Below are 27800 nucleotides of genomic sequence, written 5' to 3' on the forward strand. Positions count from 1 at the left end.
TATTACTAACTGATATAATTGACAATATAAACAAGTTTATTAGCTGATAACCCTTTTTATACTTTATATCATCCAGTGGTTTTGTACTTTGAATTATACACTTTATTGTTAGCATTTGGGCTGCTGCCATCTGGAAGCTTCTATATTAGAATGAGAGGGTGGAGTGCTAAGTCATCAGCTAAATCAGCTAATGCCAGCAAACTTGGTTAGCAAGGAATTCATAAACCATTTATGTGCCTTAGCAGTGCACAGGCACATATACAGTCTTTGCTTTGATGCTAAGTATCAGACTGATAAAATACTATAATTTTACTTATTAAAACTGAAGCATAAACCTGTTTAGATGGTCTGTACCAAGCAGCACATTGTTTGTTTCTTTTAAGATGTTTTGTTAAAATGGTACAAAAGGCATCAACAGCATAAACACGGTCTGTAGGTCCAGTTTAGTGACTGTTGTTAGTGGATGTGAAAGACATACAGGAAGTAGGATGCTAGCCATAAATGTAGTATAAATGCCACATTTTAAACAAAAACACTTTTTTCAAGTCTAGTCAAGTGGCTTTGTTATTTCAAGCATGTGCAGTTGTACCATACACAGTGAAACGAGACAGCGTTTCTTCAAGACCATGCTGCTACACATAACAGACGATCAAGACAGGACTACATAAAGTACAAAGTGTGCAAAAATTGCAAATAACCAGTGCAACACCAGACAGAACAGAATGATACAGACACAGAATAAAGAAATAGAAAAGTGCAAAAATCACAGTGGGTTGTGCAAAAGACATGTTTAAAGGTGTGTTTGTATGACATTGTGCAGATAAGTGCTTGAGGTGTTTTAGTGTGGATGCATGCAACAATCTGTGACCATGCCTTTCTTTGTCCATGGTTGGCCCACTTACCCGTGTATTTCTCTGCTTACATGTTTGTTGTCCCTTCCGTTTGGTTACCTTGTATTTAGAGATAAGTGTAAGTGCTGGGTTAGACAAAGAAAGTAGAAGGTGAAAGTTTTCAGAATTGTGCAGTGAGCAAAACAGTTACTTTAGTGTTTCACAGCAGAGTAATGTTGTGTAGCATCTTATTGGCACACACAATGATCATGTTTCCTTGTTTTTTTTAGTGCTTGAATTCTGGAAGTTAGCTTTAGATTTAATTAAAAGTTGTTATTTAATCATGAAAATCATATGTTAGAGAAGAGAAATGGAGCTAAATATATTCTTCCCATGATTGTTTTCATTTTAACATATAACAAATTTTAACCTGGACTTGCTCAGTGTAAAAGGTGCACTGCAGGCATAAATTATAAATGATAGCACTATTGTGTCCATAGTGTATTTGACTGAGGTGCACACACACACTGGCTATCACTGGTGTTGCTTTTATTCCCTGCACCAGCTGTAACTTCTCTCCAGTGAACTCGGTCTGATCTGTAATGAGAGGGTTTGAAATTTAAAACCCAGCATGAAACAAGCTGCAGGCAGTATTCTGCTGACTGTCTCAAACTGCCATATTCTTCAGTATTGAGTGACTTTTCTTTTCTGTCAACACCAACAGGACACTGAATCATTGTGTTTCCCAGCTAAATGTACCCCAGCTGGGAAACAACAGGATTACATGACCATTACTTATGTTATTTCAGTTAAACCATGTTATAGCTTTAAACAGCTCATTTCAATCTTGATTTTGGGAACAAAATATTCACAGAATAACATTAAAAAATGATATGTTGGCAGAAGAGTCGATTCTCAGGCAGAACACCTCTTGTATTTACATCAAAGGTTTCTCTGACCTCTCATCAAGTCAGTAATGCATGTATGCAAACAGCTAGCTGGTTCAAATTTAATACCTAACCAAGATGCAGCACTGTTGATACCCACATAATTATTAAACTCTACAAAATAGGTGATGCCCACCACAGTAAATATACTCCATTTGATGTTTGCTGATACTGGCTAAACATCACCTCTGCTGCAAGTTTGATTTTACAAATCTGATGTTTTGATGTTCCCTGGTATTGTAGTGTGATTGTTTACACTTGTCAAGCAGAAGGTTGCTGGTTTAATTCCAGACAGTGACAGAAATTTGCTTTGAAGTTGTGTCAGAGAGGCCATCTGGTGTCAAACATCTGGAGCTATGTGCTGTGGCGACCCCCAATAACAAGGGAGCAGCTAAAAGTAGTAGTGCCTGGCTGTTATTTACATTTGACCTGAGCCTTTGACCTGGGCATCAACAGTAGAACAAAGATCGCAGTCCTGTAAGAAACTCTACCTGACGAGTCTTTAAACTTCAGTGGAAGTTTTTTTTCCCTCTCTCTAGTTTGGATCTTGGATGGGTGATGATGTTAAAGACTGGACTAAAGTCAAAGCTATAAGAGTACAGTCTGAGTGGAGTCACTAGTCTGCAATGCTTAGCATGATTTAATTCAGATGATGAAACACTATGTTCTCGACAGCAGGGGAGCTCGGAAACATAAATTAAAAGTGGAGCTTTCTTTTTATTTTTTCTTTCATTGGAAACAGTGAGTTTGTCAGAGACGTGCTGTTATTTTGGCATAAAAATGTCACATTGTCGGGGCGATAAAAACAGATTTAGAGTGCGGGGATGAATTTAAGTGCGTTGACTTAAGAAGTGTGTGTTGTTTTGGAGTATTGTAAAATTTAATGATTTCCTTTTGTTAAGATTAGAAGATTATATTCTCAGGGCTGTTCTTGATTAGGGAGTTCACATGAGACCCAATTCTATTTCTCTCTAACGCATATGCTCAAGTAAACGTATTCCTCTCATCAGATGTTGAACTGTTGCATTATTGAAAGACTCGCTGAATTCACTGTGGCGCTTCCCACTGACTTTTCAGACTCCCCCTGAAGCCAGTGGAGCTCATGAGCCCTTTGACATGACTATTTTTTTTTGACCAAGAGAGAGATTGGTGTGTAATGCATTAAATTACCTGTTATGTCTACTTTTGTACAAGCTTTAAAAATGCAATGTTTTCTGTGCCAAACACACTGTCCTGAATCATTTTCCCTTGCATACACTCCCACTGATCGTTTTTTACTGCACTGGCATAAAGAAAGACACTTGTGGAGCAATTAATTCTCACTCTTTTATTCGCTGTGCTCATTTTAGTTGATAAAAAGCCTGTGGACTCCAAGAGAAGTGCAACTTCCAGCGTGTCTCTTTTTAAGGTACGGTATTTTGGTTTGCCATCTGTCTCACTTCATGCATTTGTCTGTTTGTATATATTTGCACTTGTTGTGGACACATAAATCTGTTTCTACTGCCTCGTTGTAAGGACCTGGCACCTTTTTAGGGAACAAACATCAAATCCATTCATGAAAATAAAAGGCTATGAGCTTTAGATGACAGATTGGAAATCAAGGTTAGGCAATCAGCTGTTCGTTTAGTGGTAGAACAGTTGCCGTATGTACTGCAATGTATGTGTATTTTATTTTTTTGGGGGTGCGTTTGTCTTTGGTTTATCCCTTTCAGCCCCCTTGCTGATTTACTCACAGCAGCTTTCCAATGCAGCTGGTGTGCACTCCAACTCCCCTCTGGAGGTTTGCACCATTAATAACAAATTGAGCCTTTCCATACAGCACAGAGATGTCCTGCACCTGGATGCATGCTTGGCCAAAGTCATGACTTCAGCTCACACAGGCAGTGGAATTGGTGGTGGAAAAATAAAAAGATGCACTCAAACAAAAATGTCGATAATGTCCTCAATCCTATGGGAGAGTTTCACATGTGTTCTTAAAATGAACTGAGTGTTGGTCTTTCCCAGGCTGCTAAGGTTTCAGAAGTGGTTAGGTTTCATGATGTTTGATGTAAATAGCTGTTCTAACTGGGCCTGCAAACTAGGGACGGTGCCAAGACTGGCCAAGTGAACCCAGATGGCAGCAAGTTGCTTGAACCAAAAAATTGCTGGGAAAGTAGCCTCTCTTTGGGAGCCCAACTGAAAATCACAGTACACCCCCACCCCCACCTCCATCCGTTCTTCTGACCTAGATCTGTTATTTTAAGATGCCTCACTCGACTGTCAGCAGCAGTGACAGATGCCCATTTTCTGTCTTCACGTTTCCCTTATCACTCATTTCTCCTCCTGTTGAAAAAAGCAGGTGAGTCAGTGTCTCCATCAGAAGAGACAGAGTAGGAGTGAGGTTACAGCATGTCTTCCAGCTCGGATGGAAGCAATAAAAGAGAGATTCAGCTCATTTATACTTAGAATTTCCTGACTGAATTTCCTGAATGTATAAAAATCTGTTCTGCAGAAGGCAGCACATCCTCCCCGGTGGAAAAATGTGTTCCTTCTTTGTAATCAGTGAGCATCGCCTAGGTTGTAAGGAGCCTCTAATTCTCTAATTCGATGGAGTTTAATTTCCTCACTGCTGGAGATCCACTTATCTTCACCAGGTTACCTCAGGGCTCAGTAAAGTGTTTACTGACAAAGGTCCCACACAGCTGCAGGTTTTAAAGAAAAAACAAATCTGGCGATTAGACAGAAATATAAAGGAAGACATGTAAATCCTTTCACTTTTGCTTTCTTGGCAAGTTTGATGAGTAAATTGATGCTATTATGTTACAACACAACATATACAACCTGTTAGTTTACGAGCTTGGGTGAAGAGTTACCATAGTTCAGTCTAAAGGTAGTCATACTTTCTTAATGCTGTTTTATTAGCATTTAAAATAAGCACACGAGCAGAATTGGAAACAACACAAACAAGAAACCTGCCTCAGCGGTTCCCTTGCATTAACATGAAAAATATAGCCCAGCTAATTCCTTTCTTTTTAATTCTCACACTGCACGTACACAGGGTGGATGAATATGTCATACCTGCTCTTTGACATCACATACTTCCTTTTATCTTTTTTTTCCTGGAACACCCTGTTTGCGTTGCAGGGGTTAACTGCTTTTCTCAAATAGAGGGAGGTGGAGCCACATTCATTTATTTACTTCCTATATCAAGAAATCCTTTACAGCTGCCGTAGGACTTCAGAAGTATGTGTTTAAAAACTTAAACCTAGCCTTTAAGATACTACTCCCTCCATTTTTTCTTTACCTGTAGGAGGTGGAGGGGATGGAAGATGGAAGCAGCGGCCGACAAGTTGATGTTAAAGGAAAGCATCAGGTAATCGACAGTGAGGAAAAGGAAACCTCTACGAGGTAAGCAATTCCAGCCAGGTCGAACGCTTTTATTAGATGAACGATATTAACCGTTTAAATGCTGTAGTGTCTTTCTTGTGGGCTGTGATACATTATACAGCACAACATTAATAGTTAGATATACCTTGAAACACGGTGACATGCAGGGCGAGCAGACTGAATGGAGCACAGAGGTAATTACAGGCTGTCTAATGTTGTAAACAGCTGCAGAGATAAACCAGATAAACCTGCAGGGCTTGCCTTTAATACTGCTCTGTCTTGCACGCACGCACGCTCGTGCACATGCATCAACACACAAGCACTCAGGTGTCAGTGGTAGCCACAGTGATTCAAACCAGATTGAAGTTAATAGCTGCTGCAGTGAGAGCCACACTGTACTTAGCACTGTAACCACTGTGTGGACAGTTTAAGGTATAACTGAAACCATTCCTGGCCCTTCTGGTCCATGTGGAGTTTGAATGAATCCCACAAACTGTTCTCAGCTTCTCCCCAAGTCAGGAATTGTTTCAGTGTGTATGTGTGTGCATTACCATTTCCAACTAAACCTCATCACTGCCTGCAACATGTATAGTGAATAATAGTTAGATTCTTATTTACACCTGCATCTATATTTTTATTCTTCTTGAGTAGCTTTGCATGATTCAGATGATTTCAGGATGTTTTTTTCTCTTATACTGGACCTTGGTGTTGCCCCCTCAGATTAGCTGCTGTCTGAAACAAGTCTATTTAGGTCATCACCTCTTTTCTGATTGGCTGCCCCTCACAAATAAAAGGTTTGAACAGTCCGGGGGCAAGCCTGCTGTGCTAACATGTCTTCTGTATGTAATCTCATATCTTCTGTATACATTATACTCATACATGCACATATTAAACATGACTGAAGTTTCAAAGACATCAGACTACTGTTTCAAGAGCTTCTTAAGTTATAAATTAATAAAATACAAACAGTGAGAGTATCATCAGCTCCTTTTTATTACTGTGGATTCACCATGTAAGCTGTCACAGTGGCAGCCTTATGTTATAGTAAGCTTAAAGTCATATCAGTGTTGCCAGTTTAATCCAGCAAATTTATATAATGTTTAATTTTGTTCTAAGATCTTTGTGATTTCTGTCTTTTTTTTTTCTGATATATTATAGGCTCCATAAACCTGATCCAGGCAAAGTCATGGAAGAGAAGGAGTCTGCAGACGAACCTTCATGGAAACAGCAACATGAGGACACTGCCACTACAGAGGAAAAGGTCAGCTTACCAAAATGAAAAATAATGCACTCATAAAACTGTGAAGGTATATAAAAATAAGAAGTGATTCTCATGAGTCGATAGGCAAACCTATAAAAGTGAAATTCTGTGAATTCTTTTCTGGGTTGTGTGTTTTGTGGTCAGGTCTCCATACCCCGGATATGTAAAATAAAGATAATTTTTAAAGTAAAAGGACCACTTTTCAGCCGTGTCTTTCTTGGCTCTAAAGAATCCAAAAGAACCGGATTTAATAATATCCTATTTCTAGACATCTGCAATTTCTAGTTCCAAAACTCTTTGCTTGGTTTTGTTTTTTCCTGGTCTGGTTTAGTTTAGTTTAGTTTAGTTTGTTTTTGTAAACTTGATTTATAAATCCCTCATCTGGACAAAATATTATAACGTGACTCAAACTGATTCTCGAAAGTAATCAGATGAAGTACACACACATACTTCTTCGTGTAAATGCCCACACACATATCGAACTCTGGAGTTCATTAAAGGAGACCACCGAATTAGCACTGGACTTTAATCTTACACCCAGCTGGCTTTGCAGTCTTACTTCTTTGTGCGTCTCTTCCTAAATCAGCACCCTCTCATCACCTTTGACCTCTTAGCGTCTGCTGTCACAGCTGCTTTTGCTAAGTTATAGCATATTAAAGACATGATCATGCCTCCTCTTTTTGCAGGGAAGAAATTCATGGTCTGGCCTTGGAATTTCTAATATTTTCAAAAAGCTTTGCTTTCTGACACCAGTTTCTCTATCGGAATCTTTTCCTTATATTGCAAAAGACAAAAAACTCTTTCAGATTTGTTGACAATATCCGTATTTGATATGTTGACATTCTTAGAGGGGGGGGGGAGTGAGGCTAAGTCATCGTCATATTTAATGTGACTCACTAACCTTAACGTGGGAGTAGGTCACTGAAAGCAGTGAGTAAGCACTTGAATCTGTCTTTGTGTTGATTGTATTAGGTTGTACAAATATGGAGAAGAGAGGGAGAAAGAAAAATAGATTTTCACTATAAATGCCAAAAAACTGAGAAAGCTGTTAGATTTAAAAGTTGTATTTCTTTTCATATTATAATGGCTGCTAATAAAAATAAATTAAAAAATACCGTTCTGTGTTGTTTCCCCTCTACAGTCTTCCAGTCTCCACTCTGACAGAGCTCTCCCACTCAGCAGAAACAGAGACGCCTCTCCCCCTCCCAGTCCTCCCTGCCAGTCTGCCGCTGTGCTGAAGCGCCAAGACTCGGGGCCTCAAGGCATCAAGGGAATCCTAAAGAAAAGCCGCTCTACTAGTGTGGAGTCAGACCACAGCGACGGCTCCATGCCTGACCGTTTTCCAGCACAACAAAGTAGTGTCACCCTAAGCCACCCTCAGAGTGAAGACAACGAGGAGGAGGTGGAGGTAGAAGAAGAAGAAGAAGAAGAAGAAGAAGAGCGGGAAGAGGTGGAGCAGCAGGAGGAGGAGGAAGAAGAGATGGAAGAAGAGGTTAATGGGGAAAATGGCAAAGAGGATGAGTCATTAACAGATGAGTTCCCAGACGGAGGGTGCATCAGTATCAACAGATATCAGAGGGGGAGCAGCAGCAGTAGCGGTGGAGGGAGCTATGAGGAGATGCGGAGTCCCTCCCCTGATGAGAGCCTGGAGAAGTCCTCCACAATGTCAGAAGATGTCGAGGAGCTCGAGAGCAGTTTGGATGGAAGTCAGAGCTCGTCATTCAAACAGAGGTCAGCATGTGGAGAAACATGATTGAGACAAAAAAAATCAATATCATGCATAAGATGGAAATTTAAACTTCTTTAAAATTACTGAAAGGTTCAGACTTTTAAAGAGAAGCAAAAAGGATTCATGTGTCTTGTTTTCTTTTTAGATTGGCTGAGCTCGGTAGAGAAGGTGAGAAGGACACACCGAAGAAGGCGAGGCCATCTCAGGTGCTCCAGACGTCACTGGCTGACCGCTTCAACCAGCTCCAAGATGCTGAAGGTGCCTGGAAGAAAAAGGTGAGTTTTTACTTACTGAACAAATATGTGATTGCTGGTCGCAAACTTGTTCACTTTGTAAAATTGCACCTCTACAAAACTTTATATTGGTCATTTTTGCTGGAGGCTATTGTGTTGGCAGGGTTGCAGGGCTTTTTCTTCACTGGGAAAAGGGTGGTAATGAGCAAAAACAGCCATATGTTGCAGATTACCATCAGTTTTGTGTAAAGGCAAAGAAAAGACTTGGCTGCGGACACATGTATTCCTTTGCTGAATCAGCTTGTTTGCCTGAATTGCTGCCAAAGAGGTGTGAGGTCAGGAGGGCTTGGCGGTGCAGCGGATATAGGAGTGGCGATGCTAAAGCCAGAGATCCAGGGCTTAGCTAGCCTGCCAGAGAGAATGAAGGACACACCTTTTACCCCTTGTAAAAATAAAATCCTACACCATGACCAAACACCTGCAAGCCTTCCAAGCTTATGCTTCCTTCCTTTGTTGGCTTTTGCACTCTCCTTTCTTCTTCACTTCTCTAAGTTAAAACAATAATTTCCTCCACAGGGTTAGCTTTTTTGTTCTTAACAGACTTTCATTTCTCAGAAATATATATAAACATCCAGATCATACGGTTTTGCACAGGTCAGTGTAAACGGTCTAGTAGATACATGCTAAAGCAACTGTCGTACTTGGCAGTGATGCAAGTTTATGCAGGTTTCTACACGCTCTTCTTTTCTACAAAAACATGACCACCCACACAAAGCAAGTATTCAAGTGGAAACACAAGACTACACCATACAAAAACCAGTCCACTGAAAGTGCTTGTACTGGATGATACTGCACAAGTGAAAAAAATCCAGTGTGTTCTGCATGGACATCCCCAAAACGGTTAAATGGACTCTTAAGATTGAAATGATGTCATATTTCTTTATATATTTTTATTTTTTATTTTTGGCTGGGTGTCTGTCAAGATCAGTGTTTTTTTCTCGGGGGATTACTGGTTTGGGTTCATCCAAATATGAGCTAACGTTAGAACAAATCCAGGTCTGGAAAAAGCCACTTTATGAGTGAGTGCAAGCAGCCAAAATTTGAGCAAATCCCCAAATACTGAAGCATGATGTCATTTCATATTTGTGTGGTCTTTATTCGTTCTGATAAATCCATGCTAAAGCCATAAAAAATTTTTTTTAGTGTATTTCCAGTGATGGCACAAAAACTGCATCCTCAACACTCGCACGCATGAACGGGTGCCAAGCTGGTGTCTGAAATGTCTCTGGATCGCTTCCTTTACTTCTGTCTGAGGCTTGTGAATTGGAACCTACTGTTTATTGTGGCTGCTACTGTAGAGGTCTGGGAAACCAACTTATGTCACGGATGCAGCTAATACAGGGTTTGACTAAATTACCGGCATTAGTGTCATGTCTGCATTAGCCATCGGGCATTTACTCCCATGTGGAACATGTCTCTCTCATGTGGAAAGGTCATCGGTTTTCATTAGAGCCAGACAAATATTACCAACTGATATTGGCCTATTGCCGATATATCTACGCTGGGGTATGAGTTGTCTGAAATGTAGCAGATGCACAAGCAGTTGTCAGACACTTCATTAGTTGTACCTTGCCTGTACTGGGTTGGACGCACTTTTTGCCTTCAGAACTGCGTTAATTCTTCTTGGGATTGATTCAAGAAGATGCTTCAAAATTCCTCTGGGATTTTCATCCTTGGCATCACATATTTGCTGCAAGTTCATTGCATCCATGATGCAAATCTCATGTTACACTACATCCCTAAGGTACTCTATCAGTTTGTGATCTGTTGACTTCATACCATTGATCCACCCTGAACCTTTGAGCCAGGATGGATTCATGTTTCCATGGTTTTTACACCGTATTCTGACCCTACCATCCGAATGTCACAGTAGAAATTGAAACTCATGAGACTAAGCATCTAGTGTCCAGTATTGGTGAGTCCCTCTGAATGTAGCCTCAGTTTCCTTTTCTTCACTAACAGATGCCAACAGCAGAGAACCCCACCCAGTATGGTTTTCTGCTGCTGTAGCCCATCTGTTTCAAGGTGTGATGTGTTGTATGTTTAGAGATGCGCTTCTGCATCCTATAACGTGGTAATTTTTGAAACTATCAGCTTAGACCAGTCGGACCATTCACCTCTGACCTCTGACATAAACAAAGCATTTTCACACAGAGAACTGCCACTAACTGGATATTTTCTCCTTTTCATGTCATTCCCTGAGCCTTGAGATGACTGTTTGGGAAAATCACAGCAAATCCCTGTCTGGCACCAACAACCATGCTATGTCCAGATTCACTTAAATCACCTTTCTTCCCCTTTCTGATACTCAGTTTAAACTTGCACACGTCATCTTAAGCATGTATGCATATATAAATGAATTGAGTTGCTGCCATGTGATTGGCTGGTTATTTACATGAACAAGCAGTTGAACATATGCATCTAATAAAGTGTCTAGTGATTCAATTTCAGACAGAGGAAAGCTTTGAGTAAATGGACATGTGCGTTCACATAGTTTGTCCAAAGAATCCTGTCTAATAGATCTGTTTTTTTTCACAGCCTCAAAAATCCAGAATCAGTCAGACTCGAGTTTTCATGTTAAACACTTTCTCTTATCTCATACGCTGCCAAGTTATTTCAGATGTTTTTACTCTTCGGTTACTATGTGGAAGACCAGAAAATGTAACACGCATGGTACAGGCCATGATCGGCTCCAGATGTTTCCTGTTAAGCCTGCTAAGCTGATCTGTACACAGTGGTGCTGTAAAGTGATGCTTTGTTGTAAATTTAATTTAAAGAGGGTCTATTGTGCCTGTTAGTCATAAATTGCAATGAGTGATGGCTACACGTTTCGAGCTAATGGTTAATAACATAAGAAACCAAGCTGTTTTAGGTGTCCTTTACAAAAACATACTGACTCTTGAAGATTGTTTAAAATTGTTTGCTGTATAATCCTTGAAGGCTTGCTAAGTTTTTGGGTTTCATGTTTCAGAGATGACTTAACAAAGAACAGTCTGGCATCCCTCCACAAGCTAACACACTGACAGTGCAGGCCCCACACAGAAACTTAAGTGCATTAACTAGTCATTAGACTTATGTGTGTTGTTCCCAGAAAGTCTATTAGAGAGTCTATTAGCGATCGACAGAGACTCATATGTGCTGTCTCTTAATGCAGCTTTTAAAACAGTCTCAGCTTCACCCACTTTATGCTATAAAAATAATCCTTGTCTTTACTGTTGCCCTTCTTCTTTTCTAATTCTTCTTTTGTTATATTTTTCCTTTCTTCTTCTCCTCTTATATTTTCCCTCCCTTAGTTTCCTCTGTCTTGCTGTGTTCCTATGGCCTCTGTCCTCACATGCAGACTCTTCCCCTTTCTTTGACTTTGGCATCTTTTCCCCACCCCTTCAGGTGAGTGTGCGTGTGTTTGTGTGTGCGTGCACACATACATACAATGCATGGACTTAACTGCTTAACATTCGCTCGTATTTCTCAACTTGTGTCCCGGACAGCCTCTCGCCCTCACCGAGTCCCACTGAGAACTCAGAGCTGTCGACACACTTTCTTTCGCTACATGAATGCGGTCTGCTGAACTACAGGTGGTTGATATCTGTGTTAGTGGTTCGCCCAAAAAGCTGCCCACACTGTACGGTAAAGCGGGGGTGGAAAAGTGGTTTCCTGTGGGGCTTTGAGGTCTTTTCCTCTCCTCCACTCTCTCCGGGGTCCTGTCAGGCCAAGGTATTTCCCTTTTCTGATTGACTCCAGAGGAGCGTGCTAGCTTGAAGGGCTATCGCAATGTGCAAGTGTGTGAGAGTTGTTCCAAGACTTTGTGATTAGGGAGATATTGTTTGTATTATAGCAGGCATGAAATATAATATGGAAGGGGTTGAAGTTGTAGTTTTTGACTGCAAGAAGCAGACTTTACTTAGTCCTGTAGTCCAAAAGTGTGTTATTGGTATGCAGAAATGTTTATTCGGGCTTTCTGGCTCTTGAAGTGATTTTAAGAAAAACACAGAACACCTTGTAGAGTAACTCTCACCCTTTAGTGTGTGAGATGAGCAAAAGAGCAGGAATGTTTTAGAGGGATTTGTCTGTTAGAGTAGAAAAGCTCTTTATTAGCCTATCCAGGTGTCTGTGCATTCCAGCATGGTTCAGTCTTAATTCTTTGAGCTTTTGTCTCATGTAAGGCAAATATTTGAGCACATATGGCAGCACATTCGATATGAAAGCACAAAATAAAGTTCAGGTTGAAATGGCGAGACGCGGAAGGAGAGAGAGAACGTGCGATTTGATTTGGTGGATAATTGTTTGAGCATGTCAGCATGCTTTTTTTTCCCCCTTCGTTTTTCCATTTTCTCATACACAGTAAAAAAAGCACATTTATTATATTTCAGTGTGCTAAATATAGCAGAGGCCAAAGATATGTTTTATCTCTAATATTGTTAAATATGAGACTGGATGTGCTCTATAGATGTGCGATTTATTGGCTGATCAAAAATGATTTTTCTTGATTCACAAAAGGATTATTTTTTCCTACTAAGTGATGTCTGAAGGTAATGAGATAATGCCCGATGGATTGTTCTTGGAGTGTGCTGATCTGACCTTGGGTCTCCAACTTTGTGCCTGTTGGAGCATCAACAAAAGTCTGTTATCTCATATGAAACACTGAACAGGACCTCGCTGTCTTATCTACATGGGAGAGAAGCTGTAAATCCAAGTATTTAAAAAGAAAATGGAGGATTAACTGGATGACTGCACTTTGTTGATCTCTGATTTCTGTTTTATGTTACCTAAAAACATAATTGTCTCCTAACTGACTGGCTTGACGTGGTGCTTGAGTGTAAACCTGCCCTCACAGAGATTTGTGTCTGCATACGTTTTCTTTTAACTGTACTTAGCAATTTGCAACAACAACTGTAGAGAGACCTAATGGTACATTTATGGTACATAATAAAGTTTAAATTGCTATTAGACGTTTACTCATGGATGCCTTGAAGGATGATATGAGTTGGTGTGATTGAGGATGCGAGGGATAGGAACAGATGGAGGAAGATGATCTGCTTTGGCGAAACATCTGGAAGAAGAAGATGGTAGTTTTTTCAAATTGTTTTGCCAAATGATTTCGTGTCACTTCAGTGTTAGAAAAATAATGAAAACAACAATAAACTGCACCGACAGCTTGTTTTGAACCTCTGTTAATCCCAAATTTAGCTAAATATGTTTTTCTCTTTAAAGCTGCCTCTAGCATCTGTAAGAGTTTAAGGTTTCTGAGCTTACAGTAAAAATGAGGCGATGAGTTATAGAGTAAGAGTCAACAGATCACACAGATCGTTACTCATCTGCCGAGAACATTCCAGCTGTTTGGTGTGGGGAATCCCAAACATTAGCTTTCATCCTGCGCTGCTTAAATGCTGTACGTACAGCTTGCATGCATAAATGAATGTAAAATCTAATCGTGTAGACCTTTTTTATGACCTTTCATGCTTGGTTAGCAGTTAATTCTGTTTTTTGTTTTTTTTGTTTTTTTAAATCTGTGCAGTCACTGACTAAGCTGTGTGTAATCAACTGCAAAAACTAAGGCACACATTGCGCACGGTGTGACTTACTAATTAGACAGCAATGGGAAAAGTGTGACAGAAACAACCTAAATATTTCAGACTGGAAAATCATTAATTACCGCAACACAGTTCCTGGGCTGTAGGGAGGCCAGTAAACTACTGCCGATTCCCTTTTAATGGTCGAGTTCAGGTGCAAAAATGGCAGCAGGAGTAAATCACAGAAGAAACGGTGTGCTGAATAATGGGTGAGAGATGGATTTGAAAAAGAAAAAAAGGTCTTGGTTTTTGTTGCCAGTATTAAATTTTCCTAACTCGCTGACAGAGTAATATTTGCCTGTATGAGTGTTTCACTCTCCTTCCTTCACCCTCATCAGAGTCTCTGTTTTCCTGATGCAACACTTTTTTCTCTCTCATAGTTACTGCACCAAGTTTTCATGTGTGTCTGCTCTTGTGTACACAGTTTATCAGAGTGTAAGCCTTAACAGATTTGCATTCAAACACACACACAAACAAACACAAAGCTGAAAGTGTTTGAATGTTTCAACAGAAATCCAACGTAGATGTGGAGCCCAAAATGTCGCTGGCAGACAGGATGAAAATTCTCAAGGAGAAGGAGGAGCAGTGGAAATGCAAAGGCAAAGGAGCGGCCAACGACTCAAACCAGTTCACTGTGGCTGGACGCATGGCCAAGAAAGGTGAGACTATACTCTGGGCTTTAGTTGGCCTGAATAAGCTCATTGTTTTCCACTGACAACAATCCTAATAACTGCAGCCCTTATAACATTATACACAGAAATCCAACCCTCCCAACAGACGCAGACGACCTATATTTGATTACACAAAGCGTACTACTTTGAATAGGACGTTTCCAAGCCGTCGGGTTGAATGCACTCGTTGTAAAGTAGATACAAATATCTCTGTAGTCCAGACAGTCACAAAAAACCAAACATTTGAATTTAAAGACCAAAAAAGAAACAAACAAATAACCAATACTGAAACGTTTTATTTTTTTTGCAAGGTCTCGTGTCAGGAGTAGAAGAGTCACCCATTCGAGCTCTGAAGAAGGCTAATGCAACACCCGTCAAACCTCTTGAAGGTCTGTAAATCTTTCTAATACCTCACTGAAAGGTCTTTTAAAAGTATATTCATGATTAAATATGGCTCAAACTGCCACTTAATTACAGATGAAAAAGATAGTTGGAAAATCCACTGAAAAGTAAATGAGTTTTTCTCTGCTGTACAGAAATCTCCACTCGATCTGATGTCAAGGTGGAAGGAGATAAACGGCTCGACAAGCTGGAGTCCTTCCTAGACAAGCTCCACAATAAAGGTACACTTTCTCTGCTTCTGATTATTGTACACAGTATTGAATTTGATGATGTATTGCACAATCGTATAGTACACGATTATACCGAGTTGGTAAAAATGTGTCATTCCAAAGTTAAAATCTAGAGCTGTAGTTAAACCCACTGAAATAAAGCTGAAAGTCTGCATTTCAATCATATCTTGAATGTTTGATTTAAAATCCACTGCTGATCGTTTGCTGAGGCAAAACTACAAAAATTGTGTCTTTGCCAAAAAACAAACAAACCTGATTTTGACCACTTCAACATACAGGAACATATTTTTAAGCATTTAAGAATCACGCAGAGCAACTGCCAACACAAATGTTTGGGCCACCATGTGGATTAGTGGAAACGATGAGATTGGCAGAACATTTGTTTTTCAGATTAAATTAAGATTTTGGAGCTTTTTTTTACTTTAAGGAATTTAAACAAAAAAAAAAAAAAGCAAAAATAAATGAATGCACAAGTAAAATTGCAGAATTGTTATTTTTCCTTCTATTCATCTATTTTTTTGCCCTGTTTATTATTTTAAGTAAATTTTTATCCCTGTGCAGTTTAGTAAGCTCTTCTCTGTTTCATCCTATTAATATAATACACACTAATTTAATAACATTAAAAAAAGTTGACTTTCAATTAGTGTAAGCATTTGAGCTATAGACATCACAGGACATCCATCACCACATGTGACCTTTGACCTGTAAAATGCCAGAAATGTTATGCACAAAAAGTCTTTGTAGCACTTCCTTTTCCATCTTTTCTTCTTGCCGATGTTATGGCTTGTGGGCGCAGGTGTGAGCAAAAGCAAGACATCCACCATCGAGGTGACAGCAGAGATGGAGAAAGAAGTGATGAAGCTGGACGACGAAGAGACGTTCGGCAACTTCTACAGATCCGTCTCGCCCTCAGCAATCCAGGACACCGGCGTGGTGGTGACTGAGGAAGACCTAAGCCAGATCCCGACTGAGTCGCCAAAGTAAGTTTGTAATAAACATAAATGGGTTTTTTGTCCTTTGTTTTTTAGTATTATAATATTTTTAAGTCTTAAACTTTGTCATCAGGCTCACTTCAGCAGTAGCAGAGCACAAGCGAGCGGTGCGACCAGCCAGAAGGAACCAAGGCTCCAGGAACCCTCTGCGAGCTTTAGCTGCCCGCAATGACATCAGGCAGGTCTACACCGAGCAGAGGCTTAACGTAGCCACCGTGGAGACCAAGAGGATCCAAGTGGAGAGGAGTAAGTGCTCAAACAGTATATTCTCACCCAAGATAGCCAGAAAGTCTTGGATAGCTTTAAAGGAGCACAAAAAGGGTTATTTCTAAAAAAGAAAAAAATCACATTAAAGTCAGTGAATTATTTTATACAGGAAATATGTCTGGAGAGTGAATTTCTTGTTTGTGTCGTGAATCAGCCGTAACGTAAACACACTGTATGTAAGAAGAAAATATGAAAATGATGTTCAGGTAAAGCTGTGGGGCTGTTGCCAGCCGGTTATTGTATCATATTAGTGTGATGTTTGCTTGAACAAGTATTCTACTCTGCTGACTGACCACAGTGACGTCTTCACAGTTTACAAAAGAGGAAGTGAGCACCACAGCTACGTGTGCTGTGTGCTAGTATAGCTCACATGAAAGAAATAATTAAAGTGTGTCTCGTCTCTTTGTTTATGAAGAATTAGAAAAAGGAACAGAAAATCATCAAAACCTCAAAACAGTTTAATATTTCAAGAGCTGATGTGTAACTGAGTCCCTGTTCTTGTTTTCTCACCTGTCCAGTGGCAAAACACTCGAACCTGGCTGACGTTGCCTTGGCCGGTCTGGCCAGCAAGGAAAACTTTCGCAAGGTGAACCTGCGAAGTGTGAAGTCCACTGATGTTGTGACCAATAACAGTGCAGTTCCTTTCAATAAGCTCATGCTTATCCGCATCAAAGGTGAGGAAACACGAGGGGATTAACTCTTTCTATGATTACGTGTTGAATATTGAAGCGATCAAAGGTTCAGTAAAATGTTTCTTGTTTCATTTCTTAAAAATATTTGGTAAATCAACTTCTTTTTTTCCACAGTTTAAATCCCTTTAATGTTTCAAATAAGTAAAAGGTCTTTTTTTGTTACTTTGTGAAGGCCGGAGGCACGTCCAGGTTCGGTTGGTGGAGCCCACAGCTCAGTCTCTAAACAGTGGTGACTGCTTTCTTCTGATAACACCAAAGCACTGCTACATGTGGAGTGGAGAGTTCGCCAATGTCATTGAGAAAGCAAAGGTAGTGAACCTCACACACTCAATCAGCACCCTAATGACCACATTTGAAAAAACAAAGAGATTCAGAGCAGATAATGTTGTGCATTGACGGGCTGTTTCCATCATGAACTGCAGGATCAAGTTTGATGTTTGATATATTCAGAGTTGAAACAAACGGATTATAAAAGGCTTTAACTATACCTACCAAAGGGACACTGTCCCGTGGGAGGTGATCTCTGCTGCTCTCGTGTTTATTGCATTGTGTAATGTATGAAAGCTTGTTTCTGCCACTGAAATCAAAAAAGCTTGTCAGACGTTCATGTTATGTGAACTTTTTCAGTTATTATATGTCAGTATCTTCACGTGAAAAATGAGTTTAACAAATTTGTCTCTGAAGATCCTGAGGTCTCAACCAAAAATCTTAAAATCCATGAAACCAAAATAAGGTCTCTGACATAAAGACGTCTTTACACTGTTTGATCTGTGACTCAAACAATCATCACACCAAAGAGATGCAACAGAGAACCACTTTGGTTTTAGGAGTTCAACCTAAAACATGTTTGTTTCCAAATGTAAAATATTGAACATAAAAACATAAAATATATAAACAGGGATACGTTGAACCCTCAAACATATACAGGTAAGTAGACAATGGTGTCAGTGTTTATATCAGCTGAATTTCATCAGTAGATCAAAGGCTGTGCCTGAGCTGGAGAGCTGACACTACAGGGTGACGGATTCTTGTGGTTAGAGAATTGCTGAATTAATAAGACACCGGCTGAGACAGGTTCAGATGATTCCTCCACCTCTATTTCATCATTTCTTTTCTCACTACTGGGGATACTTGATTTGGTTGGGTGAGGGCCCTGTCTGAGTAGGGCCTGCAGAATGTGGGACAGCCACAAGTGTTGCCTGTGCTATTCTCACACAAGTTAGCATAGTGTAGCTGCTTTGTGTTCTCATTTTCACAAAGTCCGATCACTACAGATGGATTAAATGAGCTAATATGTGTCTGCTCTTACACATTTAGAAAAAAATGTGACTGCTGTGTATTTGCTGTAACGTGTGCTTTGTGTGGACAGACGTCGGAGATGGCGGCGTTCGTTCAGGCTAAGAGGGACCTCGGCTGTAAGGCCCCTCAGGTGACGGTGCTGGAGGAGGGCATCAACACTGAGAGCAGATGGGCCAAAGAGTTCTGGACCCTGCTGGGTGGAAAGACCAAATACAGAGGTACGTGCACACATTTTCATAAGTAAACACCAACACAGTCTCTGACATCTGTATCTCTAATAATACTGACTAGTACCAGTAGATATTCTGTCAAACTCTCCTTAGAGCACTTCTCTTATCCTCTTGAAGGATTATCTGTCTAACCACTGAGCCCCCACTCCACCACACACATGTGCTTACCCTGTTTTTGATTGTAGGGGCGGGAGAGCCAGAGGAGGATGAGCTGTACGAGAGTGGCGTGGTGGACTCTAATGGCGTGTACAGACTCCAGGGAGACAAGCTGGTGCCTCACGAAGACGCCTGGGCCTCTATCCCAAGTGTGTCCTTGCTCGACTCTAAAGAGGTGATGTCACTCATATGTCTGGGAAGTTCTGATAAGTGGAATAGAAACTCAGTCCATTTCATTCTCCTACAAGCCTTAAGTCTTTAAAAGCTTACAGGAAGCTGAAGATCTTTAGGACACGTCCATAAAAGTCAAGACAGAGATTTCAGTAAACACTTAACCAACGTCTCTCTCTCCTCCTTCCTCTTGCTGCTGTTGTCTCACACCAGGTGTTGGTGTTTGATTTTGGCAGCGAAGTGTACGTGTGGCACGGGAAAGATGTGCCCTTGAGCGACAGAAAAGTGGCCGTCAAACTAGGCAAACAGCTCTACAGCGGCAGCTACGATTACAGCCACTGCAGAGTCAACCCGCTGGATGCTTCCTGCACAGACCAGAACACGCCTCAGTGAGTGTGACATGTTAATCCTGTATTCTGTCCTCTGTGGGGTGCTTTTTAAATGCATGATGTGGTCATCTCACATTTAAAGCAGCTATAAATGGTTTAAGAAGTTTGGAGCTTCAGCAGCACACGTAGTTTAAAGAACAGCTTTATTGTTTGGTTAAGTAATAAAGCTGTTCTTTAAACTGCATGCGCAGCTGGAGCTTCAACCTCTTCAGACTCTTGTTCTTCTCTATGCACTTTGGAAGTAGGTGAAGTTGTGCCAGAAACCTCTATTGTCTGTTCAAGCGGAGACCTATGTTAGATTTTTAGTTATATTGCAGCCCCTAGTGGTCTCACTGTGCATGTACAGCCACACAGAGAAGACACTAAAAATACTAAAGGTAACTTTCATGTGTGTGACATGTAGGAAAGGGGAAGGTCGTCCGAGCTGGGCTCTGTTTGGTCGTTTGTCAGAGCACAATGAGACGTCCCTGTTCAGAGAGAAGTTCCTGGACTGGGCTGAGAGGAAGAAAGAGGAAGCGGCTCAAGCTGAGGAAGTTAAGGTAGAGGAGATTTGTTTTGTTTGTTTGGGTTTGTTTTTTTTTTTTTTTTTTTAAAGTAACAAATTTAAAGCTAATTAAAAGTGTCCTGGTTTGCTCAGAGCCCAGTCCACTCCACTGTGCGCGCCCCACTTGACTTGGAGCTCCACCCATGTGACGCTAAAGATCTGCTGAACAATGAGCCGGAGCCGGTGAAGACCATTCTGGAGGGCATCAATGTCCAGCGGGGTCACGGCCTGGTGAGGACGGAGGATGGGAGGCAGGCAGAGTTAGCAACCGTGGCCGTAGAGGCGTGGCACATAAGAGAGCACGGAGAGGAGGAAGTGCCTGAGGAAAGCCTGGGCCAGCTGCACGAGGGCGACGCCTACATCATCCGCTGGAAGTACTCTGTCACCACGCTCGGTGAGTCACATTTTGGCACAGCCTCAGAATAAATAGTGGAAGAAGATGCGAGCAAAAATAATAATAATAAATTTGTGTGGCTTCACATGCTTACCATGTTGGCACACATTCATCAGAACAGCATGTGAAGAAAAGCTGACTGTTATGTCACTGAAAGCCTGAACCGAATAAGCAGAAGGTTTTCTGTGCTCTGTTCTTCCAGTGGGGAAGCGGCAGAAACCTGGGGAGCTGAGCGCTGGAGGTCCTGGGAGAGAGAGGGCTGCGTATTTTTTCTGGCAGGGCCGCCACTCCAGTGCCAGTGAGAAAGGAACCTCCGCTCTCATGACGGTGGAGCTCGGAAGCCACAGGGGGTCACAGGTGAGTCACAGATGCACCAAAAATAACCACAATAAGTGTTAGAATCACAATCCCTGCTTGTTGAAAGTAAATTTAGATCCAGCTTTGTTCACCTTTTTCTTTGCGGGTGGCTCTCCAGGTGTTGGTGACTCAGGGAAAAGAACCTCCTTGCTTCCTGCAGCTCTTCCAGGGAGGTCTGATCATCCATAAGGGCAGCAGAGAGAACAACACCAACAACACAGGTAACCAAAAAAATGTCATGTTGAAACTTTGACTTGTTGTAAAAGATTAAAGCTTCACAATACTTCATAAACCGAATGAATTATTTAGGTGGTTCTGGTAGAAAACATGAAAGCATGCCACGTCCATTTCACCTCTGCAGAAGCCTGGAGGTTGTTTTGTGTCCGTGGTGAGGCAGAGTCAGAGGCCTTGCTGGTGGAGGTGGACTGCCAGCATAGCAGTCTGCGCTCTCGTGGCAGCCTGGTGTTGCTTAATGCTGAGAAAGGCCAGCTCTACTTGTGGCACGGCTGCAAAGCTCATGCAAGCGCCAAGCAGGTGGCCAAAAGAGCAGTGGACAAACTAACCCAGAGGTAAGGCACAGGATGTGTAAATGTATGAATGGATGTTTGGCTGCGGCTGCGGATCAACACGTGTCTGTGTCTTCAAGGCATCCGTCAGAGTTAGGCCTGAGCCTCAGCAGCAGCGTGAGAGTGGAGGAGGTGGAGGAAGGATCTGAACCTGCGGAGTTTGTGAAGGCTCTGGGTCTGAAAGACAAGAAGGCCTACGACTGTATGCTGGATGGTACGGCCCAACATGCGCTGCTTAGCAACTATCCAGGTGTTTAGCAGAATGTAGATATGTAGATAGAGAGATAATGTGTGTGTGTGTGTGTGTGTGTGTGTGTGTGTGTGTGTGTGTGTGTGTGTGTGTGTGTGTGTGTGTGTGTGTGTGTTGCAGATCCAGGAAAGTACAACCACACACCGCGGCTCTTCAGCTTAAGTGCGAGCTCCGGGGTGTTTGAAGGGGAGGAGGTGCTGTATCCCGCCAGGGTAGCAGAAGGAGTCATGGCGATGCCTTTCCTGCAGGAGAACCTCTACGCAGCACAACAACCAGGTAACACAAGCTGCGAGCAATGTCGCATTTCAGTTATTTCTACATTTCAGTTCTTAAAGAAAGTTTAAAGTTAGCGAAGCAAGTTCAGGCTTATCTTCAGCAAACATCTACAGATATGAAGAAAGATGGAATCAAGAGGAACGCCTGCTTATGCCACATGCATCACAAATATTTTGCAACAGTTCAAACGCAACACAAAAGTTCAATGTAATCATGTTATGGCTTGCTATCTTATCACATCACTATTTCTTCTTCAGCCTTGTTTCTGCTCGACAACCGTATGGAGGTGTATCTGTGGCAGGGCTGGCAGCCTGAAGACACACAGTGCACCGGATCTGCGAAAATGCGCTGGGACAGCGAGAGGAAGTGCGCCATGGAAACTGTGCTGCAGTACTGCAAAGGTCAGAGGTCACACACAAGCATTTTGAACATTTTATTTAAAGTTTTGCAATATTCTTCACAAATACTTCATCATCATTTTTAAATATAAGAAAAGAAGAGAAATCAAAGAGAGAGGCCATAAAAATCTTCAGATCACAGATTTCACTTTAACAGTCGAGTCATGCAGGAATGATTTTCGTAGTAACGTGTTTGTCTGAGTAATGTTGTTCTTATGTAAAGTCTCTAATATTCTGTACTTAAATGTCTGGTCTCTTTTTTGGCTTATGTTTTCCTTCTGTTTTTCAATACAACATTGACCTACAGAGAAGAATCCTCGGCGCCCCCCTCTGGCCTATTTGATCCTAGCAGGCTGTGAACCCCTGACCTTCACCAACATCTTCCCATACTGGGAGAAGGACCCCAATATCGCTTCAAAGGTGGGTGATGGCTTGTCTTTTACTTCAGTCTGTCTTATGAAGTGTTGGTGTCAGGGAGCTGTCACAGCTTGAACTGGAGATTATTTTGTCCTAAGCATCGCAGCAAGAGTGCAGTGCTGTTTTCTATCCTTTTATTCAGGTGTTATGTTTGATTAAATGTGTTGCAAAAAGACAGAGTTTGAGCTTAAATGTGGAAAAAAATAGAAAGTAGAGTATTTCTGCCTCTGTGTTCGCAGGCTGGGCTCTCCAAAAAAGTGATCTTGGTGAAAGAGGCCCTGTCCAAGCTCAGTAAGCAGCAGTACTCCATCGAGGAGCTGACCAGGAAACCGCTGCCAGAGGGAGTGGACCCTCTGCGTCTGGAGGATTACCTCTCAGACCAGGACTTCAAGGTAGAACTCGCTCCGTGGCCATTAGAATTATTTGTTACATTTAAATTCAGTAAATAAAGAAAAATGTTATAAATGCCGACATTTATTTTTCCGCTCACTTTTAATGTTTTATAGAAACTTCTTGAGATGAGTCGCGTTGAGTTCAACGCTCTGCCAAACTGGAAGCAAAAGAATCTGAAGAAAAGCAAGGGTCTGTTTTAAAACCGCATCGTTTTCTTCACGCATCTGTTGGGTCTTTTTTATTTTTAACGTGTTTTATTAAAAACAAACAGGCCTCATTTTGTAGAAAGACTTAGGAAAAGCAAATGTACAATTTTGTTCAAATGTTGATCTATTTTTAAAAAACAGTGCCATTTTCCCCCTTTATCAGTGAAATATTCTAGCCTATGTGCAATTGCTAACCTTTTTTTTTTTTAACCCTTGTATGGTGTTCGGGTCTGTGAGACCCGTGTTCAGTTTTTTTCAAAAGAAAAATTAAACAATTAATTATTTTTTTCACGTGTAAATGTGTTGTGTCTTTCCACTCACTCCACTTGATTATAACTGATTTATTTATAACATTTTATATAAAAGAAAAACGAGAAGCACATTAATTCATAAATGTGATCTAACAAAGGTAAAGGGAAAAAATTAACCATGTTTGCTGTTCATATGTCTTGTAATTGGGATGAAGTAAACATCTGTTGAGTAATTTAACATAAAATTGTTTGATAGTGTTAATTTGGAAAGCCAAAACTCTAGCGGGTCCACCAGACCCATGAACACTGGCTGAGTAACAAAAATACGAACACCACACAAGGGTTAATAGAAATGTTTTGTTTTACATTTATCCTCATATTATAAATATGTAATATACCATAAATGTTTTTTATCAGTTTTATTTCTCATTTAAAACTGTGTTTGTTTATGAAAAAATGCCTGTGGTCTTTATACTTTGGGAATTTTATTTACTCCTTTTCTTTCTTTCTTTTTTTTTTTTTTTTTTGAAATGCGTCATGGAAAAGCCACCTCTGTGTTAAGAAAAACAATTGCACAGCAGAAATATGACATATCGACATATTTTGAGAACAGAGGAAGAAAAATTGAAGGTCTGTGCACAATTCCTGTAATCTATGATTCTCTGCTGCTCTTTAACCAGAGTGTTGATACAGACGTCTGATTCACACACAGAAAAATATTCAGTTTTTAGCATTTTTAAATTTGTGCAGACGCATGAGCAACAAAGCAATCTGCAAAACTCTCCCCCCAAAAATATCCTCGTTGATCATTAATATCGATTAGTTTGTTCTTATAATTAACTGCCCCTCTGGTTATCTGGGACCAAATCTAAGCTTTGTCTCATTTATGTTTTTCTGTGTATGTGTGATTTTTTTTTTTTTTTGTGAGCAAGGGTGCAACTTTTAAAAGTATTAGGTGTGTGTTGTGAAGAGAGACTGAGAGAAACTGTGCTGCATAACTGCCTTTAATGCAAACGTACTCCCTGTAATGATATGATGGTATATACAGCATGCTGGTAGTAAAGCTGCCTGTCACGTCTGAACTCTCTGCATGGTGTTCACAATCATGCATTCATTATGTTGCAATATGCATCTTTTTTGTGATTAAATAAGATCTGTATGATTTGTTTGGGGCCAGCTTTTATTTTTTTTTAGCACATAAAATAAAAGTTTGGTGGTTTGGAAATGAGATGCTCAGTATTCCCTTTTCAAATAAAATGTATTAAAAAAAATTATGTATTCTGATGTAATTATTCAGAGAGTATTGGGAATAATTTCATCATCACTCTCATTGTTAGCCTCATAAACAAAAGTAGATAGAGAGATAGATATAGAGGGGAAACTGCACAATCCAGTGATAATACGATGAGACGCTTCGAGCAGAGGCTCCAGCCGTCCATTCCAACACAAACACAAAGTATCACTCATAATTCAACAATAAAATAGCTTCATGTTGTGGCCATCACATAGTGATTCAGGATCTGAAAGTGAACAGATTTAACGTACATCATGCTTTGACAGGTTTATCATTTTCATTTCACACGTAAAACAGATTCATTCCAACCAGCTCTCATTCCCAACGTGTAAAATATCGACTTGTCACAATCGTCTGTATTTTACGCGTCAGGATGAGAACGTGTCGTAGGTAAACCTATTCATCTGCTAGTCAGGAAATCACATGGCAGCTACTCGGTGCTTCTAGGTATGTAGATGTGATGTGGTCAGGATGATCTGTTGACTTTAAAATGTTGGAAGCCAGAGGGGCTCCTCTGAGTATTTCAGAAACTGCTGATCTACTGATCACATAATCTCTGTAGTTTACAGAGAATGGTCCGAGAAAGAGAAAATATCCAGTGAGTGGCAGTTCTCTGGGCAAAAATGGGTTCCAATGAGGGCAACAGTAACTAACCAGTTGTTACAACCAAGGTGTGCAGAAAAGCATCTCTGAAGCCTTAACGTGTCAAACCATGAAGCAGATGAGCTGCAGCAGCAGAAGACCAGACTGTCAGCTAAGAACAGGAAAGTAAGACTAAACACTCAAGGTCAGCACATTTGGACAACATATGGCTGGGAAAACTTTGCCTGGTGTGATGAGTCTCAATTTCTGCTGCAACATTTGGATTGTAGGGTCAGAATGGACCCATCCTGCCATATAGCCAGGCTGGTGGTGGTGGTGTAATGATATTGGGAATATGTTCTTGGCACTTTTTGGGGGTATTGTTGCTGACCATTTCCATCTCTGACCAAAATATATCCAGTATCTGATGGCTGCCTACAGCAGGATAACTCACCATCTTACAAAGCTTATATAATCTCAGACTGTTTTCTTGAACATGACCATGAGTTCACTGTACTCAGATGGCCTCCACAGTCACCAAATCTCAATCTAATAGAGCACCTTTGGGATGTCGTGGAAGAGAAGTATGAGGTGCCGTAAGGGACATTATTACTGAAACGCTCTCACACACACTACTGAAACTTTAGCTCTCACACACACTACTGAAACTTTAGCTCTCACACACACTACTGAAACGCTCTCACACACACTACTGAAATTTTAGCTCTCACACACACTACTGAAACGCTCTCACACACACTACTGAAATTTTAGCTCTCACACACACTACTGAAATTTTAGCTCTCACACACACAACTGAAACGCTCTCACACACACTACTGAAACTTTAGCTCTCACACACACAACTGAAACGCTCTCACACACACTACTGAAACGCTCTCACACACACTACTGAAACGCTCTCACACACACTACTGAAATTTTAGCTCTCACACACACAACTGAAACGCTCTCACACACACTACTGAAACGCTCTCACACACACAACTGAAACGCTCTCACACACACTACTGAAATTTTAGCTCTCACACACACAACTGAAACGCTCTCACACACACTACTGAAATTTTAGCTCTCACACACACAACTGAAACGCTCTCACACACACTACTGAAACGCTCTCACACACACTACTGAAACGCTCTCACACACACTACTGAAACGCTCTCACACACACTACTGAAACGCTCTCACACACACACAACTGAAACGCTCTCACACACACTACTGAAACGCTCTCACACACACTACTGAAATTTTAGCTCTCACACACACTACTGAAATTTTAGCTCTCACACACACTACTGAAATTTTAGCTCTCACACACACAACTGAAACGCTCTCACACACACTACTGAAACGCTCTCACACACACAACTGAAACACTCTCACACACACAACTGAAACGCTCTCACACACACTACTGAAACGCTCTCACACACACTACTGAAACGCTCTCACACACACTACTGAAACGCTCTCACACACACTACTGAAATTTTAGCTCTCACACACACAACTGAAACGCTCTCACACACACTACTGAAACGCTCTCACACACACTACTGAAATTTTAGCTCTCACACACACTACTGAAACGCTCTCACACACACTACTGAAATTTTAGCTCTCACACACACAACTGAAACGCTCTCACACACACTACTGAAACGCTCTCACACACACTACTGAAACGCTCTCACACACACAACTGAAACGCTCTCACACACACTACTGAAATTTTAGCTCTCACACACACTACTGAAACGCTCTCACACACACTACTGAAACGCTCTCACACACACTACTGAAATTTTAGCTCTCACACACACAACTGAAACGCTCTCACACACACAACTGAAACGCTCTCACACACACTACTGAAACGCTCTCACACACACTACTGAAACGCTCTCACACACACAACTGAAACGCTCTCACAAACACTACTGAAATTTTAGCTCTTACACACACTACTGAAACGCTCTCACACACACTACTGAAACGCTCTCACACACACTACTGAAATGCTCTCACACACACTACTGAAACGCTCTCACACACACTACTGAAATTTTAGCTCTCACACACACTACTGAAACGCTCTCACACACACTACTGAAATTTTAGCTCTCACACACACTACTGAAACGCATTTCCGCTGAACAGGAAGTTGTTTCCTGACAAGGAAACTGATGGAAAAAGTGGTATATTTCAAAACACTACAAGGATTTCTACTCAGCAACCTGCTAGTACAGCAGTCCCCAACCTTTTTTGCGCCACGTAAACGATATAAAAATAAAAAAACCATAAATACCATGAAAACCATAAATAGAAATGTGTTCGAATTTTTGTG

General features: G+C 41.0%; 1 protein-coding gene across 3 annotated transcripts in view; it reads left to right on the forward strand.

Annotated features, from left to right (window-relative positions):
• The window catches only part of svild (supervillin d), a 47676-nt gene extending 22904 nt beyond the window's left edge, over positions 1-24772 (forward strand). For all 3 annotated transcript variants that reach the window (XM_080305486.1, XM_026163056.2, XM_026163059.2), the window contains 26 exons: positions 3127-3185; positions 5067-5164; positions 6302-6404; positions 7546-8135; positions 8279-8408; positions 14508-14655; positions 14979-15056; positions 15204-15290; positions 16096-16279; positions 16365-16537; positions 17077-17232; positions 17423-17559; positions 18620-18767; positions 18965-19110; positions 19320-19495; positions 19899-20034; positions 20133-20433; positions 20636-20790; positions 20909-21011; positions 21152-21359; positions 21437-21570; positions 21727-21882; positions 22140-22283; positions 22588-22700; positions 22937-23089; positions 23204-24772. In XM_080305486.1, the coding sequence (XP_080161612.1) occupies positions 3127-3185; positions 5067-5164; positions 6302-6404; positions 7546-8135; positions 8279-8408; positions 14508-14655; positions 14979-15056; positions 15204-15290; positions 16096-16279; positions 16365-16537; positions 17077-17232; positions 17423-17559; positions 18620-18767; positions 18965-19110; positions 19320-19495; positions 19899-20034; positions 20133-20433; positions 20636-20790; positions 20909-21011; positions 21152-21359; positions 21437-21570; positions 21727-21882; positions 22140-22283; positions 22588-22700; positions 22937-23089; positions 23204-23290 (4103 nt within the window). In that variant the 3' untranslated portion in view covers positions 23291-24772. The remainder of the gene's footprint in view (positions 1-3126; positions 3186-5066; positions 5165-6301; positions 6405-7545; positions 8136-8278; positions 8409-14507; positions 14656-14978; positions 15057-15203; positions 15291-16095; positions 16280-16364; positions 16538-17076; positions 17233-17422; positions 17560-18619; positions 18768-18964; positions 19111-19319; positions 19496-19898; positions 20035-20132; positions 20434-20635; positions 20791-20908; positions 21012-21151; positions 21360-21436; positions 21571-21726; positions 21883-22139; positions 22284-22587; positions 22701-22936; positions 23090-23203) is intronic.
• The last annotated feature ends 3028 nt before the right edge of the window (positions 24773-27800 follow it).

Source organism: Astatotilapia calliptera, chromosome 8 (assembly GCF_964374335.1).
Source record: "Astatotilapia calliptera chromosome 8, fAstCal68.1, whole genome shotgun sequence".
Classification (NCBI taxonomy): Eukaryota; Metazoa; Chordata; class Actinopteri; order Cichliformes; family Cichlidae; genus Astatotilapia; species Astatotilapia calliptera.